Source organism: Megalobrama amblycephala, linkage group LG4 (assembly GCF_018812025.1).
Source record: "Megalobrama amblycephala isolate DHTTF-2021 linkage group LG4, ASM1881202v1, whole genome shotgun sequence".
Lineage (NCBI taxonomy): Eukaryota > Metazoa > Chordata > Actinopteri > Cypriniformes > Xenocyprididae > Megalobrama > Megalobrama amblycephala.
In genome coordinates, this window is record NC_063047.1 from 52,137,639 (window position 1) to 52,159,714 (window position 22,076).

A 22,076-nucleotide genomic window follows, 5' to 3' on the forward strand; every position below is an offset into this window, starting at 1 on the left:
AATGTCATCAATTTCACAATTTCACACACACACACACACACACACACACACACACACACACACACACACACACACACATATATATATATATATATATATATATATATATATATATATATATATATATATATATATATATTGGTGACATTTATTCTGGTTCTGTGACGTACTTAAAAGAGCACATTAGCACGACCACATAAGCGGATGAACTCTGTGGTGAATCAGCTGAGTTTCTGCCGGGTGCCAGCATTGGTTGGCGCCTATAATGGCCAAAATTCCTCGCGCGTCTAAACGTTGTCCAGATATGCTGTCTAGGTAGGCAGTTCACTAGGTTCTAACTTCTGAAACAGCCTATGAGAGTTCAAGAGGACCTGTTGCGCTGTAGTTTCTTGAGTGATGGGAATACCCCTCACTCTTCCGTTAGTTATGCGTAAGTACGATGAGCAGACTGTCAAGCGGCTCCGACAATGCGCAAGTGCTCAGCTGCATTTTACTTCACTCTGGGTATGTGCTTTAGCTATAATTTCAAGCAAGTATTTATACGAAAATATGTCGTAGTATATCATTTCATTGATATTATTGCTAAAGTGATGTTATTTCAGTAGGTTTATTAATATTTCAGGTTTCATATCTCTCTGTACAACCGAAGCGTCAACAGGTCAGTAAGTTGGACATTAGTGTTGTGTGTTTATACTGGGTTTGAGTTCGAGACCACATTGATCCCACACATTGCTTTTTTTCCTGCTTAAACCTGTAAAAAAAAAAAAAAAAAAAAAAAAAAAAAGAACTACACATTCTGTTTTTAGAAATAAAACAGAGATACGTATCTTTGTACAGATTTTCTTTTTTTCCATTTAAGCCCAATATGATCTTTAAAATATGATCTTTAAAACATTTCAAAACATGCTGGATTACACAAACATGTGGAGTTTGCAACATTAAAAAAACAATCTGTGGAACTTCAAATATTCTCATTTATAGTCATTGTCCAGAAGATAAATGACAAACACAGCTTTTCATTTAAACTTAACAGCATCCTGTGACTGCCAAAACGTGAACTTATTGAAAGATAAATGTAACAACACAGAAGGTAAGAAATTACCATTTCCACAAATGATGTAAGCTATGTCTTTTTATTCAGTAGGCCGAAAACTAGAATACTTGTTCTTGGTATAACATAAATGTTACTTTATTTCTAATAAGTGTACAATGACTCGTCTTTTGGTTTTATATCCCCACTAAATTGTTGGAGAAAATGTTGTGAGTTTGGAAACATGGCAAAGCAAACATTTTAAAGGCCAGTGTTTCAATAAAACATATTCAACTGTTCTTTGGATGAGGCATAGTTTAAGTTGCCACAATTGAAGGATCACTGTTTTTTTCTGTAGAGTGTCTGTTTACACTAAGGGCAAATAGCCTGTCTTGCTATTTACGCTAACTCCACACACCATTGTCTGATTGAGCCAGATGAAATGACAAAATAAACCCAAATGACAAATTTGACTGTTAAATATTTTGATTTTAATCAATGGAAAATACAGGTGCTGGTCATATAATTAGAATATCATCAAAAAGTTGAAATTTATTTCACTAATTCCATTCAAAAAGTGAAACTTGTATATTATATTCATTCATTACACACAGACTGATATATTTCAAATGTTTATTTCTTTTAATTTTGATGATTATAACTGACAACTAAGGAAAATCCCAAATTCAGTATCTCAGAAAATTATAATATTAAATAAGACCAATACAAAGAAAGGATTTTTAGAAATCTTGGCCAACTGAAAAGTATGAACATGAAAAGTATGAGCATGTACAGCACTCAATACTTAGTTGGGGCTCCTTTTGCCTGAATTACTGCATCAGTGTGGCGTGGCATGGAGTCGATCAGTCTGTGGCACTGCTCAGGTGTTATGAGAGCCCAGGTTGCTCTGATAGTGGCCTTCAGCTCTTCTGCATTGTTGGGTCTGACATATCGCATCTTCCTCTTCACAATACCCCATAGATTTTCTATGGGGTTAAGGTCAGGCGAGTTTGCTGGCCAATTAAGAACAGGGATATCATGGTCCTTAAACCAGGTACTGGCAGCTTTGGCACTGTGTGCAGGTGCCAAGTCCTGTTGGAAAATGAAATCTGCATCCCCATAAAGTTGGTAAGCAGCAGGAAGCATGAAGTGCTCTAAAACTTCCTGGTATATGGCGGTGTTGACCTTGGACCTCAGAAAACACATTGGACCAACACCAGCAGATGACATGGCACCCCAAACCATCACTGACTGTGGAAACTTTACACTGGACCTCAAGCAACATGGATTGTGTGCCTCTCCTCTCTTCCTCCAGACTCTGGGACCCTGATTTCCAAAGGAAATGCAAAATTTACTTTCATCAGAGAACATAACTTTGGACCACTCAGCAGCAGTCCAGTCCTTTTTGTCTTTAGCCCAGGCGAGACGCTTCTGATGCTGTCTGTTGTTCAAGAGTGGCTTGACACAAGGAATGCGACAGCTGAAACCCATGTCTTGCATACGTCTGTGCGTAGTGGTTCTTGAAGCACTGACTCCAGCTGCAGTCTACTCTTTGTGAATCTCCCCCACATTTTTTAATGGGTTTTGTTTCACAATCCTCTCTAGGGTGCGGTTATCCCTATTGCTTGTACACTTTTTTCTACCACCTATTTTCCTTCCCTTCACCTCTCTATTAATGTGCTTGGACACAGAGCTCTGTGAACAGCCAGCCTCTTTTGCAATGACCTTTTGTGTCTTGCCCTCCTTGTGCAAGGTGTCAGTGGTCGTCTTTTGGACAACTGTCTAGTCAGCAGTCTTCCCCATGATTGTGTAGCCTACAGAAATAGACTGAGAGACCATTTAAAGGCCTTTGTAGATGTTTTGAGTTAAATAGCTGATTAGAGTGTGGCACCAGGTGTCTTCAATATTGAACCTTTTCACAATATTCTAATTTTCTGAGATACTGAATTTGGGATTTTCCTTAGTTGTCAGTTAAAATTATCTAAATTAAAAGAAGTAAACATTTGAAATAGATCAGTCTGTGTGTAATGAATGAATATAATATACAAGTTTCACTTTTTGAATGGAATTAGTGAAATAAATCAACTTTTTGATGATATTCTAATTATATGACCAGCACCTGTATAAGTAACTACAAACGAAACATTTGCTGTCAATATAATTATCCTCTGCTGAGTTACAGTGTTTGTTTGTTTTGTTTTATTTTTTTGGGGAAAAATGCAAATCTAGAAAATGAATAGAAAATAAAACCACTGTTGGATGAACAATATTTTCCAAAAGTTAAGCACTTCTTTGTTTCATTTTTTAAGAGTATTTGTTGTACAAGTATCTGTAGAAAGTGACATTCATTTTTGTTTATATTATCAGTGAATATTTCTCATTTATTAGGAGTCTATGATTTGACATGCTTCATGAAACATACTAAATCTGATGGTGTGTACATCTGTGAATGGAAAAATGAAGGAAACATATCAACACTCTATGCACTACAGTAAGTGTATTTAAGAAGTGAGAAATAAGATGATATCTACTTTCTAGATATTGTTAGATACTTCCTAATATCAAATGTGAAAGGTAATGTACAACTTCTCCACCCGATAACCCACACTGTTTGTTTCCTTTGAAGGAGGAAATGCAGATGTGTAACTGTACATAAGAAGAATGCAAATGCATGGATTTCCGATACCTTTGATGTGATAGGTGGGAAATTAATAGCTCACGTAATTGCAAACACTGAAGATCAGAGCAGGTGCAGCTACAAATACTTCAGTGGAAATTCATCACAGTTGAGTATGTTATTCAACAATATTAATATAAATAATTTTCAATTTATTAAGATTTTATAAGATTTCTAACCTCTGATCTTAAGTAGATTTGATTGATTGCTTAAAGTTACTCGGAAATTACTAGAAATGTTAATAGTAGTAAAAAACTGATTGACAATTCTGTTACCAGACAGAAATTTCCACAGGTTCGTATGTGATTCCGAATTAGAATATTTTATGTTTTCTTTCATTTCAGCAAGGTGTGGTCCTCCTTCAAAACAGAACGTAACTTTTAAAAGAAGCTCAGGCCATTTGTCTGTTGAAGTGGACTGGGGAGATGAAAGAACATATATTGAAAAATTCTTTGTAAAATATAGAGAATTCAGCGCTACAATGTGGAAAGAGGTCAGTAACAACTAACACAATCTTATGGCAATTTTACTGTTTTACATTTTGGTGAATTGGTGGCTAATCTGCTTACGCTCCAGTGACGGGTATGTTTAGGGGTGGGATTAGTGGTGGGCCTTCATGCTTACTTTTTTCTAATAATTGTGTGTTTTTGTACAAATTGATACAAAATCGACACCTATTTACGTTTTCTCGTGAGATTGTTTTGATAATTGCACCCTGCCATTTCAGAGTATTTCAGGATGCACTTGCTACAATCATTATGTCACTTTATTTTATCCTGCATATCCACATATTTAAAATAAGCTCATGTGCAACTTATTTTGTCAACTTAATAGCCCGGGGGAACAATATTCACATTGTGGAATTAATTTTCAAGGACATTTATTACCTTAATAAGAGCATATTATTTCCTAAACAAATAGCACACATTGTGACATCCATGTGTAAATTAGTAAATTTTCATTATGAATAATTATACATATCTATAAAATCAAATCAATTACAATTGTATCTTAGCTAGCACACATTAAATAATTTACCCGTCCTTATGTCAGATGAGTGCAAAATGATGATTTTTTTTTGACCTCACACTTATGAATATCTTGGGTGTGTTTGTTCTCAGCACTGGTTAAGCCCTGATCCTGAAGATTACAGTAATAGAGTGTGGGCCAGTGTAGAGCTGAGAAAGCACTGTATACTAGGGTGTGGTGTGGCTTTGTGGTTAAAGATCTGGGGCCACTTTTACAAACCTTTGTCTGGGTTTAAACCCCAAAAGAATGCGTAAGCACAAACTATACAATATGAGTATCTTATATTTTTTTCATTTAGTTATAAGGAATATTACACCTGGATCAGTTCTGATCTGAATTTATATCTATTTCCATCTATGAGCTACATTTTATATTTATGAAATACCTCCACAACCTACTATATTTGCCAAAATAAGCAGTATACAAACAGACTACAACCTACAATGTAATGTGCTTTGCCTTTGTTTTAAGAGTGACGACTGAAATGAAATCTCTCATTATTCATGACTTGATTAGACTGCCACATTTTTGTATACTGTTTTTAGAAAATAGCATTCGGTATGTTTATTACTTGGTCACTGGAGTCACACACCTCAGTTGAAATGTGTGTATAGATGGTAATTTTATGCATAGAAAACATTTATACATTAGGCCCAAGGGCCTTCAGCTAGTACATTGCACATCCATCCATCCATCATCCATCCATCCATCCTTTAAACCCTCAAACCTTTTACACTATATAGGGCTTATATTAAAATTTGCTACTGGCAACTGACACTAGAGATGTAAATGCTTGTTTCTCCTAATTTTGTACTTCTGTTCTCTGCAGCAAGTGTCTAAAAACAACAGAGAATTTATTATATGGAATTTGACTTCTCTGTCCTACGAGTTGCAAATACATTGTGTTCACAATGCAAACTGTGCACAGTGTCCTCTCAGTGAGGTCATCGTGGTCCCACAGGGTGAGTTGATGACAGGGGTTTACAAAGTGGCTAAATACAAATGTGTGTATTTACTGATTTCAGTATTTTATTGAAAATGTATACTTTTTTTTAATAGTGAAATGTGTAATTTGGTTATGAAACAGATCAATTTACAAACACTTCAAACACAAATCTTCCATTGTTTAATTAAACAGTGTTGTTCCCATCTGCTTCGCTCAAACAAACAATTCTATTTTGTGCTGCTGGTGGCAGAGAAAAATGCATACTTTAACTTTTATATTTAATTGACCACTGTATTTTTAATGACTTTCCTCTCCAGAGCTCACAGATGCACCATCAATCAAATGGGAAATTCAAGACGATATACAAAAGCATTTAATATCTGCAGGACAGAGAAAAGTGGTCGTGATGTGGGAGGTACTAAGATATTTAATTTCCCAAGGCCATCTATGGTGTCAATGTATATTTTAGATGCTGGTCAAACAGCTTTTTTTGTTTGTTTGTTTTTTCAAATTGCTTAATGTGTGACAAGATATTTTGCTCTCAAGAAGACGATCAACTCAAGAAGATGATTAAAATAACTTTTAATGAATACCAGCGAAAACAAAGAACTACACACTGTGACATAATGTTAACAATAGAAAAGGGACTAAGGAAAGTTCAGAGGAATGATGGAAAATTGGCCATGCGACTAAAGTCTTGAAAACTGCAGGCAACTATCCATTGTATAATTAGAGCCAATTATTATCCAAAGTTAAATAGTTCTATAACAGAACTGATACAATGTACTATTCATTAACAACTTACCCAAATCATAAGTCTACTATTATATTATGTAAGTGGTTAAATATTAATTGAAGTACTGGTTAAAATTTTAATCTGTCCTCTATGTTATTGATTTTCACATTAATTGAAATGAAATGAAATGAAATGAAAGTGTATATAGTTTCTTAGTAGTTCTTGGGTAGGTATGAAAAAGTAGTTACTGGTTAGCTAGTAGTGAACTACATAAAACAGTGCTATTACTATTATTTTTACAAATGCTTGGACCCAAAGGTTTTCACCTAACAAACACACTTTGACACTCATAAAATAATGACCAAAAAAAAAAAAAATAGCACTACACAACTAGACATGTATATTTTCTGAAGAAAATTTGAGAGGTGCTTGCAAAATTCTGCACTAGGCAGTTACTAGGATCTTTTGCATGATTGCTAGAAATCTAACTCCCAAGTCTGTGCAATGTTCTGATGCTGAGATATGGTGTGTTTATGTTGCTACAGTAGATGGTTGCTAGCTTGCTCTAAGTGGTTGCTATGGTGTGACTATGCAGTTACTATTGGGATACCTACAGTCTGGTTTACAACCATGCTTCCATACAGTTCCTGGGTTCTGTAAATGGTTGCTAGAGTGTGCCTAGATTGTTACAAGGTTAAAAGTAATAGAATGGATGTGTGTCTGAATGAAAAAAGCCAATCCCTGTGTCTGTATGATGTTCTGGTGCTAAGACATAGCTTATTCATGCTGCCATACAGTTGCCATGGTGCTCTAAATGTTTGCTATGGCGTGGCTAGAAAGTTTCCAGGGTGATATTTAAAGACTACTTGCCAGTCTGTGTGAAAAGAGGTCACCCATTTGTCTCTATGATGTTCTGATCCACAGATAACCCTCTCACCCTTTTTCAATCTAAGTCTATGGGGTGGTTGCTTGGGTGCTGTAACTGGTTGTTAGGGCGTGGCTATGTAATTTTATATGTCACTGCTTATTGGCTGCTTGCTGGGTAAATGATTTCACCTACAAGTCTCTATGAAATTCTGATGTGGAGATATGATGTCAGGAACTTTTGTACAATGTTAATTCTATGTGATTTTTCTCCCACTGGATGAACATCATACGCCTGATTGCTTATAAGTCATAGCAGTGTTGTCCTCAATAAGCAGCATGATTTCACACCTCATTCATGGTCTGCGACAAACAGTGCAGGATGAGTTAGATGCCATAATATGTACGGAAGAACAAGAAGAAGAATAAAAAGAAGTATATGAGATAATAATAGTGATGCTTGCTACACAAGCTCCACTAATTATTTCTGCTTTTGTAAAAATTTCTTTACAAAACAAGAATGACACCTGTCTACAGTTTATCAGAAATCACTTAAGAATATGTTACATTAACATTGCAGAACAAAATGATTCCTGCTACCTGTTGTTAGTGTTTTTAGTGTCTTTAGTGACAAAGTGTGATTGTTGGGTGGGGAAAAAAAGTGTGATTGTTGTTATGGAGGAGTTAAAGTGTTTTGGTAGTTTTAGTGTCTTTTGAATGTGAAATGTATTGCTGTGCCAAGCTGAAAGAAAACTGTACTAAAGAGAACTGTGAGAAGAGTTTTGGTGGTGTCCGTGTCTGAGTGAGAAATTACGTCATGCCATTTGAAATGCATTTTGTGCCAAAGATAAATGATAAATTACCCACAGTTTAGCTCACATTTACTGCTGTTGTGCTGTGTGAAGAGTTTTGAAAAAGAAACCCAAGTTTTGAGAAATGTGTCCTAGCAATTGTAAAAGCAAACAAATGAATAAATAAATAAATAAATAACTAATCAGAGTTTCTTGTTTGTTAATATTAGTTGTTAGAATGAATAGGTGTAGCTTGACATTTGAGTCGATTTGGTCAGTCATACATTTAAATACATTTTAGTTTTTCTATAGTAAACTTACAAATTCATACTCTGTACCATTCAAGTGGCTTTACTGATTGCATAGAGCAACAGCAAGCACAAGGTTGTCGTGGCAACCAGATACATCGCACATGAATTACTTGCGCTATGTCTATTTTTTGCAGGGCTAGCAATAAACACGTTGAAAATAATGCACTATAAACATGTTTGTCAACAGAATCTCAAAGTAGGCTTTTATGAAGCAAATTAAGTAGTGAATTTCTCACCCACTGCTTTAAAACAGGTATCTGTTGGGCATGATTAAAGTTAAACTCACAATAGAAGGGACACAAACTCTTCATATTTAGTAAGTCTTACTGAAAATGGCAGATTAAGCAGTTTATATTCTAAAATGTTTAAGGTTACTCACGTAACCCTGGTTCCCTGAGATAACAGGAACGGGCATTGCGGCAGTACACTGACGCTATGGGGAAAACTATGGGGAAGGCTGCCAGAAAAGGCAAGGTTGACTGCCTATAAAAGTCAAGCAGAAGTGCCATATCTTCAGATATGAGGAGTGGCTAGAATGACTCACTGTGCAGTGTAGTAGCATAGCAAGCTACGCAATGCTCATTCCCATTATCTCAGGGAACTAGGGTTACGTGAGTAACCTTACATTTACATTTATGCATTTGGCAGACGCTTTTATCCAAAGCGACTTACATTGCATTATACTATACATTTGTATCTGAGTATGTGCAATCCCTGGGATTGCACATACTTAACTATCCCTTTCGAAACAGTTCACTCGCATTACTTCAGTTCGCTGACTAAGGGCCACAACAAGTCAATGGACTTGTATGCCAGCGCTATTGCAACTACGATTCATATGGAAATCCTTTGCTTCGAAACTGGCAGCATTTATTGCAACCTCCGAAGCTAACAAACAGCTGCTCTGACTGCCAAAATTGGCTAGAGTGCTTGGTATACATTCTAAGGGCCCTGGCAGGACAGAGTGGATGAGGTGCCTGGCTCTGATAGTGCTAACACCTGTGTTCTGAGCGGGGTAGAAACCACTTTCAACACTTTCTTGGCCTAAGGACCACTTTACTGTTGTTAGGACCAAACTCAAGGCAGGATGGTTCCACAGATAGAGCCTGTGGATCACCAGCTTGCTGTAAAGTCAGCAAGAGGGCAGTCTTAAGCGAGAGGGAATAGAGGTCAATCGATTCGAGTGGCAAAAAAGGGAGGGCACTGAAGTGCCCTAAGAACTGTGGAGAGGTCTCATGACGGGACCAAACAAGGACGGGGAGAATTCATCCTCCTAGCCCCTCTGAGAAACTTAATAACCAGGTCGTGTTTCCCAATCGATTGGCCAGCAATCAGAGCATGATTCGCCGCAATGGCTGCCACATACACCTTTAGTGTGGAGGGGGCGCACCCACCATCCTGCATCTCCTGCTGAAACATGAGAAGTGACACAATATCACATTTAGTAGGGTCAAGTATCCAAGCAAAGCTACAGCTTGAGAAAATAAACCATTTCTGGGCGTAAAGGCACCTTGCGGAAGGGGCCCTTGCCTCCAAGATTGTTCTCATGACCCCCTGGGAAAGGCCTGGTGGCTCTCGTCAAGGGGCCAAACACACAGGTTCCACAACTCCGGTTGGGGGTGCCAAATTGTCCGTCTCGCCTGGGAGAGAAGGTCTCTCTCGGTATGGGCCTTGGGGCTGCTGACAGCAGCTGGACCATTTCTGGGAACCAAGGTGGCCAAGTGTGGTGCCACCAGAAGAACTGAACATACGTCTTCCCTGATCCTACTGATAACCTGTGGGAGCAGGGTTACAGGTGGCGCAGGGCTACAGCAAGGCTACAGGAGACGCATTAAGGTGCAGATGAGGCCACTTCTGGTCCAGCGCGTCCATTTCCTTTGAAAACTATATCTAGCAGCGGGAGTTATCTTCCATTGTGAAGAGCTCCACATCTGTCTGACCATGTTGACCGCCTGGGGGTGGAGTCTCCGTTCCCTGGGGCCGGTCCGCCACATGACAGCATGTCTGCTCCTATGTTTGAGGAGCCCAGCACCTGAACCCCTCTCACCGAGCAGAGGTTCATCTGTGCCCATAGGAGAAGACAGTTTGCCAGTCTGTGGAGAGGGCAAGACCTGAAATCTCCTTGGTGGTTTATAAAAGCAATCCCCATCCTGTTGTCTGAGAGGACTGGGACATGATGACCCCTGAGTTCCTACTGGAACTCCTTGAAGGCCAGAATCACTGTGATCATTTCTAGGTGGTTGATGTGCCATTCCAACATGGGTCGTCCCAGCCCATTTTGGAGGTATTTGTCATGACCATCGAACCCAGCGTTATCCTGTTCTGATAAAAGCAGTGTGATTTCCAAAGGACCAAGGCCTTGACGCAGCCATGGGTCTCCTTGAGAATGTGTTGGCCTGCACACCACGCACGAGGTGGGACATGGACCTTGAACCATAGCTGCTGTGTTGGCATGTGGAGCAGGCCTAGTGGAATGACTGAAGAAGCTGCCGTCATGAGGTCCAACAGTTCCTGAAACCTGTTGAGGGGGAGAAGAGACCCTGCCTCAAATGAAGCCACCATGCTCCTGATTCTCAAGGCGCTCTCCTGAGAGAGCCTAGCCTCCAGTCGAAAACTGCCCCCAAGAACGAAATTTGTTGGTTGGGGAGCAGTGAGATCTTGCCAAAGTTGACCCTGAATCCCAGGTTCTCCAGATGGCTGAGGAGCAGGTACCTGTGGGTGCATAGCTCTCATTCAGATTGGGCTATAAGCTGTCAATCGTCAATGTAGTTGAGTATGCAGATTCCCATCTCAGTGGGGAAAGAGCTACATACATAGATCTACACACTTCGTAAAAGTATGCGGTGCTAGAGAGAGTCTGAATGGAAGGACTGTATATTGGTACTTGACCCCCTCAAATGCGAATCTCAAGAACAGCCTGTTATATGGGGGCTATCTGGATATGAAAGTATGCGTCTTTCAGATCCACTGATATAAACCAATCCCCGGGGCGAATTCTGCACGAGGATTTGTTTTATAGTTAGCATTCTGAAAAGATGTCTCATGAGGGCATGATTCAGATTGAGGATGGGCCGCCATCCTTCTTGGGGACAAGGAAATAGCAGCTGTAAAAATCTGACTTGTTGCATTCTGTGGGAACTCTCTCCACAAAGCCTTTTTCCTGCAGAGACTGAACTTTGGCTCTTCTCAGCTGTTGGCTGAGACTGAAGTGTGAATCACACTCATGAAGCTGGGTGGTCTGTGAGCGAAATTGGAGCTAGTAGCCTTGTTCTGTTATCACCAAAATCCAGGTTGACACTCTGGGAATGGGCTCCCACGCCTGGAGTCGAGTGGCAAATGGTTGAAGTACTACAGGCTGCATCTTGTGCTGAAACAGGAGAACGGTGCCTGTTAAAGCATTAAGAGGAGGAGAAATTTTGTGTGGTTCACTATAACAGTGAGAAGGGGTTTGGATGTGCAGACTGTTGGGGCGGGCCCAGAACCGGCAACAAACACATCGTCTCAAGCACCCTGAGCTTAAGAGGAGACTGGAAGACAGGCACACTTTGAGGGTAGTTCGGCCTCTGTAGGACTTAACAGCTTCCTCCTCTGTCCTGAGGCATCATGACTGCTTTGGCTGCACGGGGTCCAGTCTTGGCTGGGTGGAGGCATGGCTTGACTTCGGGCTCCACTTTCAACTGGGGCTGGATGGGCGCTGAGGCTGACCTGGGTCGCTGTTGAGTTGACAGGGACACCTTAAAGTGACTGGAGGCAATGAAGTAGCTGGCTCTCTTCACCTATCAGCATCCTTAATCTCAGCGATGGCTTTGGTAGACTCATCCATGTCATGGAGAAGCTTAGCCTGATGAACTTGAAGCACTGCCATTTTATGTAGTGCTGAGGCAGCCTTAAAGAAAGCGGTCCGCAAGCAAAGTGAGGCAAAACTGTGGCATTTTGAAACAAACTCTGGTGAAAAGATGCTCTAGAAATATGCTATGCTATTAGTCTCACCTGAGAGTCGCAAGGGAAAAGCGTCATTCTCAGCTGCAGAGCTGTCAGCGCAGTTCTTGTTCTCAGTGTGAGCAGCTGGTCTCAGTGAGCGCCACGGTGTGGGTGCTTCACCGCAAGCGATGCACTCGGGGTGCTCGTCCGAGCTACAGTCAGGACACAAAATTTTGCATCAAACGTCGCTTCTCTTTTAGACAGAAATTGCTCTTTCTGTGCTTTTGCCGTTAAGCTGCAGGGGAGAGTCAGCTGTGAGCTCTGTTAGTCCGCTGCAGTAAAAAGGCTTCTGTGTTGTCTTCGGAGTCAGCAAGGAGATGATCTTTGAGCTGAAGGAGAAAGATTCTGATGATATGGCATTTCTGCATGACTTTTATAGGCAGTCAACCCTGCCTTTTCTGGCGGTCTGAAATGCCATTTGTCTGTGCAGTTGCACAGATGTGAACCAATCAGGCTTTAGGATTCAGAGAAAAAAGTTTTCCCCATAGCGTCAGCGAACTGACGCAGTGCGAGTGAACAGTATCGAAAGGGAATCTATGTTTAAGTTTTGTACTGTGCAAATTAAATTACATTTAGATGTAAATGGTCCTCTTCCTGACATAAATGCAAGAGCCGCTACAACAAAACATTCTTTATGAGATTGTCCGGTGTCACCAAGCATGGCATCAGCATTGGCATCTGCATCTGATTTTATTTTGGTTAGGAAGTCGGTTTTGATTTATTTTATTTTATTTTATTTTTTTACAAAATAACAATTTAAAATGTATTAAAATAACTACATTATATGCATATTTACTTTAGAGTTGAAAATATTATTAAAAAATATTAAGTAAAATACAAGCCCATGTTAGAATGTTGATAATGCTTTAAACATTTGTTCCTGTGCAGTTACTCATTAATAATGGAACTAAATTCTAAAGTTTTACCAAGATCCTTTAAGATTGGTTCCAAAAAAAAAAAAAAAAAAAACTTCCCATATGGAATCCTGTACATATAATGATTATTTGTCAAGGGTGATCATCTTTTCTTCCAGTATGCAAACAGTGAGGCTGTGGCTGACTACAATGTGACAGTAAGGAAAGTATCCGGGGAACCCATTAATCAGAACAGTTTCAACATTAAAGATACATCTCTCAACCTGATCCTGTCTTACTCCGCATACAGCATCAGTGTCAGGGCTTTAAACAGTGCTGGATCGTCTCCCATTTCCAGCATAGCCATTGAGAAAATGGATGAGTGGAGAGGTACATTGCTTTCATATTTTGCTGCATGCTACTCTGGTTAAGTTTGCTCTATGTCCAATGAGTAAATGCTGTATATTTGAATATTTTATGAGGGTATTTGCCAAGCTGCTGAAAATGCTGTGTATTATTTACCTTTTTTTCTTTTCTTTTTTTAGATTCATTTGGACTGCTCAGTGTTAACATAACCAGAAACAACAGTTTCAGTCTCTCCTGGAGCAGCTCTGTCTCTAGCGTGTGTTATTCTGTGGAGTGGTGGGCCAAAGGACAGATACCAGCTTTCCGACCATTCTATGAGAAGCGGGCGCACAGAGAAATAACTGACATAACTGAGAGCAGTACTGTTCCCTTTTACTCTCCTATAAATAGGGTGAAATAACTTTATAACAGTATATTTGTATAATAGGACACTAAGGATGTCCAAAATGATGAAAAAAGTTCTTAGGAATGTAATTTTAGTTTTTATGTTGTAATCATTGATTTGATAACTCTAAAACGTGCTATGGTATAAACAAGAGTGTATAAATATCTTGTAAGAAGTAATCAATATTTTAATACAAGATAATGTATATTTCTTAATCATTATTTTAGTAAATTTCCAAATATATTTCTCAAGGTTAAAAAGTGTTTTTAATTATTAATTTAAGATCCTTTTGACCTAAACTTGTCTTTCTTACAGTAAATTTTTTATATTTGTAAAAGACTTGCTGACTTTGACACACAGTCATGATTATCTACAGGATTTCTCTCTGTGACACTTATTCCTATATATATATATATATATATATATATATATATATATATATATATATATATATATTAGGGCTGTCAATCGATTAAAAATTTTAATCTAATTAATTACATACTCTGTGATTAATTAATCTAAATTAATCGCATACATAATTTTTGCTGTGAAAGTATTAAATATTTCAATTCAAATTAATCAATGCAGGGTTTTTCCTGGGTCAAAAATGGTCTTCGGTGGTGACAGACATGGTCATCCACACAAACAGTAAAAAGTGCCCCACCCATGTGATCTGTGAGCCCGATACTGACAATAAAGTACCCATCACTCTCACTGTAATTCGTTCTTGCCCTCTTTGCAAAAAAAACAAAAAACATAAAAACAAAAGTGATTTTATAGCTTTGCAAGAGAAGATGATTTTTTGCTAAACCTGAAAAGTATTAAAAAGTAGCATTTAGAAGTTATATTAACTAATAATATAATTTCTACCATATACAATTGAATGCACCTAGTTAACAACAACTTGCTTTGTTCTGGTTTCACCTCAGTCTAAACTAACTGATTTTATAGGTAGGCCTAATTTACTACTAACCACTCTTGCTAAATCGGGTAAGCACACTTGTGTTCTCATTTCAGAGTTGTTCGAGTAAATGATTCATTATAGACCGTGTGGACCGATCAGTTGTTGTCATGATTCATTAAAATGAATCTGTTCAAATGAGTCATTAGGTCGTGAATTGGACATTAGCGGACATTGACGCGTTGCGTGCGAATCATTAGGACATCGCAAAAGATTTGTCAACACAGAAAACACTTCACCACTGGATAGGATTTTCTTTTTGTTTACTGAAAGTGTGGTTTATGTCCGCTGCACGTGCAGGGCACCTGTCAGAGAAGATGAGGTGACGTTCTTTTGAGCACTATTCACAACGGTTATTCAGGAAAAACATTCTCCGAATGCGCCTCGTGAAACATGGATTCGGTCTTACAAACTTTTAGCATTGTGTCAGTTGATTTAGATTATTATGTGTGAGGTAGAGAGAGTGCAAAGACGGTGCTTACTTTGAAGACAGCTCGCTTTGAACCTGGAGAGCTTGCGCGCACGAGAACAGCTCCAGGTTCAAAGGTCAATACGGAATGGATTAATCTGCGTTATTTTTTTTAACGCATTATTTTTTTCTCAGATTAATTAATCGAAATTAACATGTTATTTTGACAGCCCTAATATATATATATATATATATATATATATATATATATATATATATATATATACAGTACAGTCCAAAAGTTTGGAACCACTAAGATTTTTAATGTTTTTAAAAGAAGTTTCGTCTGCTCACCAAGGCTACATTTACATATTACATAGTAATATTGTGAAATATTATTACAATTTAAAATAACTGTGTACTATTTAAATATATTTGACAAAGTAATTTATACCTGTGATGCAAAGCTGAATTTTCAGCATCGTTACTCCAGTCTTCAGTGTCACATGATCTTTCAGAAATCATTCTAATATGCTGATTTGCTGCTCAATAAACATTTATGATTATTTTCAATGTTGAAAACAGTTGTGTACTTTTTTTTTCAGGATTCCTTGATGAATAGAAAGTTCAAAAGAACAGCATTTATCTGAAATACAAAGCTTCTGTAGCATTATACACTACCGTTCAAAAGTTTGGGGTCAGTAAGAATTTTTATTTTTATTTTTTTGAAAAGAAATTAAAGAAATTAATACTTTTATTCAGCAAGGATGCATTAAATCAATCAAAAGTGGCAGTAAAGACATTTATAATGTTACAAAAGATTAGATTTCAGATAAACACTGTTCTTTTGAACTTTCTATTCATCAAATAATCCTGAAAAAAAATATTGTACACAAATATTTTGTACAATTGTACACATTAAATGTTTCTTGAGCAGCAAATTGACATATTAGAATGATTTCTTAAGGATCATGTGACACTGAAGACTGGAGTAATGATGCTGAAAATTCAGCTTTGCCATCACAGGAATACCTTTCTTTGTGAAATATATTCAAATAGCAAACAGTTATTTTAAATTGTAATAATATTTCACAATATTACTGTTTTTTACTGTATTTTTAATTAAATAAATGTAGCCTTGGTGAGCAGACGAAACTTCTTTTAAAAACATTAAAAATCTTAGTGGTTCCAAACTTTTGGACTGTACAGGGAGTGCAGAATTATTAGGCAAGTTGATTTTCTGATCATATTTTTTTCCCAAGCACATTTTACCAATTCCAATCCACATCAATCTTAATAACTACTATTAATATTGTTTTTAATCATTTATAAGTGATATATAATTGTTCATGAAGGCTGGAAATGAAAAATGCCTTATATTCAGGTGTGCAGAATTATTAGGCAAGTTTTCTTTTACAGGCAAAATGAGCCAAAAAAGAGATTTAACTCAGACTGAAAAGTCAAAAATTATTAAATACTCATGAGAAGGACGCAATACTAATGCAATACTAGAAATTGCAAAGTTAAAGCATGACCAAGGGACAGCAAAATGCTCATTGGGTCAGCGGGGTCAGACAAAAACAGGTGGAAAAGAAAAGACACATGTTAACTGCAAAATAATTAAGAATTAAGGTGAAGAATTAAGTGTGAAACCATCAGGAACCCTTTAGTCTCCAGCGCCACCATTTTCCAGAGCTGCAACCTACCTGGAGTCTCCAGAAGTGCAAGGTCTCAGGATCTCAGAGACTTAGGTTAGCTAAAGAATCCTAAAAAATGACCTGCACTTGATAAGAATCACAAGCTGAAGTGTTATAAAATACATGAAGACTGGGTTTTAATAGGGCTTATAGACAGACAGCTTGAGAATGACTTCTGATGGACCAGCACCACATCCTCTTGTACCACTGTTTGAAGAATTTATCCAGAATCTGGCAGTAAGGTGTTTGAGTTCACTTTTAGTCCATCTCTTATCCTGAAATGTCTGTCTTGCAGAGATGGACTAAAAATGATCTTCCAAAACTTACTGCCAGATTCTGGAAGATAAATTCTTCAAACAGTGGTACAAGAGGATGTGGTGCTGGTCCTTCAGGAGTCACTCTCAAGCTGTCTGTTTATAAGGCCTATAAAAACCCAGTCTTCATGTATTTTATAACACTTCAGCTTGTGATTCTTATCAAGTGCGGGTCATTTTTTAGGATTCTTTAGCTAACCTAAGTCTCTGAGATCCTGACACCTTGCACTTCTGGAGACTCCAGGTAGGTTGCAGCTCTGGAAAATGGTGGCGCTGGAGACTAAAGGGTTCCTGATGGTTTCACACTTAATTCTTCACCTTAATTCTTAATTATTTTGCTGTTAACGTGTCTTTTCTTTTCCAGCTGTTTTTGTATGACCCCGCTGACCCAATGAGCATTTTGCTGTCCCTTGGTCATGCTTTAACTTTGCAATTTCTAGTATTGCATTAGTATTGCGTCCTTCTCATGAGTATTTAATAATTTTTGACTTTTCAGTCTGAGTTAAATCTCTTTTTTGGCTCATTTTGCCTGTAAAAGAAAACTTGCCTAATAATTCTGCACACCTGAATATAAGGCATTTTTCATTTCCAGCCTTCATGAACAATTATATATCACTTATAAATGATTAAAAACAATATTAATAGTAGTTATTAAGATTGATGTGGATTGGAATTGGTAAAATGTGCTTGGGAAAAAAATATGATCAGAAAATCAACTTGCCTAATAATTCTGCACTCCCTGTACTGTATATAGATGGTTATACCTGCCATTGCTAATTACAAAGGATAGAGAGTAAAGTCGAGGATCTAAGCACAAATGATACTTTAATAATCCAAACAAAAATCTCCTTAGAATTAGGGCTGCACGATTAATCGCATGCGATTGTCACGCGTGTCTCATCAGTAAAGCCGGTTCTGTGATTAGCGGTAAATGTCCATCACCTGCTTCCAAATGGATCAGCGCTTAATATACAGAGCCGTAGTTCGCGAACAAGCTACGCAATATCGCGTTCATAATCGAAGGCGATTCATCTGCGGTTATGAACGCGATATTGCGTAGCTTGTCCGCGAACTATGGCTCTGTATATTAAGTGCCGCTCCATTTGAAAGCAGGTGATGGACATTTACCGCCAATCACTAGTGGATGGGGAAGGCCTATGAGGGAGTCTTCACCGCAGGGTTGGCCCCTGAAGCCTGTTGCATTCGGTTCTTCCCTGGGCTCCTCACTTGTCCATGTGTCCTATCCTATCCCTGTAGGTGGTGGAACAACTTTACAGTGTGACACATGAGTCCAGGTTTTCCTTCCCTGACACAGCACTGCAGCTGCTGTAATCAACATCACTTGATGTGGTCCATGCCAATTATTGATATTTCCCCTTTTGAGCTAATAAATATCGTTACATATGGCAGCAGTGAATCTGGAGCGACATACTTTCCCCCTTTGGTCCAGCAGCCAGATGAATCCACTGTGGCTGCTTTGTCTCACCATGTCCATGCTTCATATAGAGCAGTGGTTTTCAACCTGTGGTCCGCAGCCCACTAGGGGGCCTCAGTGATCCTCTGGGTGGGCTGCGAGATAACTTAATATTAATTTAAATATATTAATATAATTAATTACATTTATTATGAATATGTTACATCAGAATAGATAAATTAAATAAATTAAAAAATACATTTAAAACAAAGCACCACCTCTTTCGTATGTATTCTGCAATTGTTTCGGATTAATCCAGGCCATTTTTTTTATTTTTTACTACTGTGAAATACTGATTGAACGGTGGCTCAGAACGCAAACTAAACTCACTCAGTTGGAAAAAGAAAACCAGTGTCGCTAAAAGGTTTTGATGGATGGCGATTGTAAAGACGATTACAGTTTGACATACAGCAGTCGTACTTTATGCGTGCATGAGTCCGTTATTATTGATGAGCAAACAAAACGCACATTTGCATTCTCGACTCAACTTGACTGATCGCTATAACATCGTATTTCTGCATGAACACAGTTCAATATATTTATGTAGTTTTCTAAATTAATGTACTAACATGAGTGTTTTATAACGGATGCTCGCCGAACAAGCATGTTCTGGAGAAATGTGTGAGGATCAGTTGTGTTTATGTACAGATGGACATCAGATGTGATTGCTTGTTCTGACAGAGGAACTATTCACTGATGACACTGACCCACCTTCAGATCGCTGAGTTCCCATGCATTTATAAAGAATAGAAATCAAAGTAAGTGCTACTATTACTGGGTCAAGTGCTGACAAAAAAGATAAGCCTATAGCATTTTTTGAAAATGGCTAAAGACTCAGCTGGTTGGATAGAGCGTGGCAGGTCATTCCACCAGCCAGGAATAGACCCGGAGAAGGTTCGTGAGAGTGATTTTGTGCCCCTTTGTGATAGCACCACAAGGCGCCGTTCACTTGCAGAACGCACGTTTCTGGAGGGCGCATAAGTCTGAAGTAGTGAGTTAAGGTATAGCGGTGCAGAGCCAGCGGTCGTTCTGTAGGCAAACATCAGAGCCTTGAATTGAATGCGACCAGCTATTGGCAGCCATTGCAGACTGATGAAGAGAGGTGTGACATGCGCTCTCTTCGGTTCGTTAAAGACCAGTCTTGCTGCAGCATTCTGGATCAGTTGTAGAGGCTTGACAGTGCATGCTGGAAGGCCAGCCAAGAAAGCATTACAATAGTCCAGTCTGGATAGAACAAGAGCTTGGACAAGAATTTGTGTGGAATGCTCCGATAGGAAGGGTCTAATTTTCCTGATGTTGTACAAGGCAAATCTGCAGGACCGGGCCGTTGTAGCAGTATGATCTGTGAAGCTTAAACAATAATCCATCACCACTCCAAGGTTCCTGGCTGTACTGGAAGCAGTAATGGTTGACGACCCAAGTTGAAATGAAAGGTTATGATGAAGTGTTTGGTTGGCACCGACCACAAGCAGTTCAGTTTTTGCAAGGTGTTGAGTTGAAGGTGGTGGTCCTTCATCCAGGCAGAAATGGCTGTTAGGCAGGCTGCGATGCGACCAGCAACCATCAGATCATCTGGTTGGAATGAGAGGTAGAGTTGTCTGTCATCAGCATAACAGTGATAGGAGAAACCATGTTCCTGAATGACAGATCCTAGTGATGACATGTAGATGGACAAGAGAAGTGGTCCAAGCACGGAGCCCTGAGGTACCCCACTAGCAAAATGATGTAACTTGGACTCCTCACCTCTCCAAAATACCCTGAAGGACCTACCTGAGAGGTAAGACTTGAACCACTGGAGTGCAGTTCCCGAGATGCCCTTTGACATGAGGGTTGACAGGACAATCTGATGGTTAACGGTATCAAAAGCAGCAGACAGATCCAGTAGTTTTAAGTTGGTAAGAATGTCTGCAAAGTATGTTTGAAAAAATAATGAGGGTTTAAATCTTAATTTTCTTCTTTAAAAAAATGGGGGTTGAGGGGGTTGGTGGGCCTCACAGTGTTGATTCGAAAAGAAAGTGGGCCTTGTCCTAAAAAAGGTTGGGAACCACCGATATAGAGGAACGTATTTGTACAGATCAATGATTGATTCAGGAGGCAGAATTGTCTTCTGTGCTGTACTACCTGAACACACTTGTACGGTTGCATAGGAACAAGCTTGTTTAGCAGCTACATCAGCAAGAGCATTACTTTTAGCTTCTGTAGTATTAGTTGTGAGATGTGCTTTCACTTTGATCATCGTTAATTTCTTTGGAAGTTTCATGGCAAACATTAGATCTTTTACTAATCCAGCATGCTTGATGGGGGAACCAGCAGAACTTAGAAACTGTCTACTTTGCCAAAAGACACCAAAATCATGAATTACCCCAAAGGCATACTTGGAATCCTATTTGCAACCGATCCTGAAGCTAACGTGCATGCTTTAGTTAAGGCTACTAGTTCTGCAGCTTGAGCTGAACGACCTGAAGCTACCACTTCAGTGGTGGAAGTGACTGCATAACCTTCTCATCTGTTACCTTCAATGATTTGAGCTGAACCATCAACAAACAACTCCAATTCTGCATTCTCTATGGGAGATTCTGTTACTTCACTCGTAGGTACTGTAACGAATGTAGCGGTTCGTACAGTTATTAATTTATGGATGAAATATGAATATAATAATTCATAAAGCTTTATGAATAAATTATGATTCCAACGGGGAATTAAACATATATTGTGAATCAATTACAACGAATTATAATCAATTACATATATGATTAGTTCTGGTTTAATAATTATTTAGAGAAACTGTTCGTTTGTCCAGCAAACTAAGCCCCTCACAGAATATTATAAACGGAGTTATTCTCTGGCGAAGAGAATATTCCTATTATAGCATCAAAGCATAAAACGATCGGAAAACGTTAAAGTGACTTGGTCTTCAGTTGAAAGAACAAACAGAACAATCGAGCATGAATTAAGTGTTTAATATATGCAAACTACGAATACTGAGGTTATACGTCTAAATATATATACAAGAATATACACACATATGTACAAGAGTGGACGTAGAGAAGGAAAGAGAGAAGGCAAGTAGCAAACTTACAAAACAGTCCTTGAGGCCAGCGCGGAAATCAGTTTCATCATCTAAGATTGAGAAACGGCAGTATACTTGCATTGGTTGGGCGTGTCGAATTTCAGTTTAGCGCTGGTGCAGTTCGTTGGCTTCTTCCGTTCCGTGGGAAGGTTTGAACTAAGGACTTCAGAGTGAGTTTCGC

At 38.6% G+C, this 22,076-nt stretch overlaps 1 protein-coding gene across 2 annotated transcripts in view; it reads left to right on the forward strand.

The window, feature by feature from the left end:
• Positions 1 to 215: 215 nt before the first annotated feature.
• The window catches only part of LOC125267884 (leukemia inhibitory factor receptor), a 48,873-nt gene continuing 27,012 nt past the window's right edge, over positions 216 to 22,076 (forward strand). The window contains exons 1-10 of one of the 2 annotated variants that reach the window (XM_048189924.1): positions 216 to 504; positions 623 to 658; positions 1,034 to 1,090; positions 3,419 to 3,521; positions 3,657 to 3,820; positions 4,052 to 4,200; positions 5,566 to 5,698; positions 6,000 to 6,097; positions 13,399 to 13,609; positions 13,765 to 13,944. In XM_048189924.1, coding sequence (XP_048045881.1) covers positions 468 to 504; positions 623 to 658; positions 1,034 to 1,090; positions 3,419 to 3,521; positions 3,657 to 3,820; positions 4,052 to 4,200; positions 5,566 to 5,698; positions 6,000 to 6,097; positions 13,399 to 13,609; positions 13,765 to 13,944 — 1,168 coding nt within the window. In that variant the 5' untranslated portion in view covers positions 216 to 467. Of the gene's footprint in view, positions 505 to 622; positions 659 to 1,033; positions 1,091 to 3,418; positions 3,522 to 3,656; positions 3,821 to 4,051; positions 4,201 to 5,565; positions 5,699 to 5,999; positions 6,098 to 13,398; positions 13,610 to 13,764; positions 13,945 to 22,076 lie in introns of those variants that run through there. The other variant, XM_048189925.1, reaches the window with a different exon arrangement.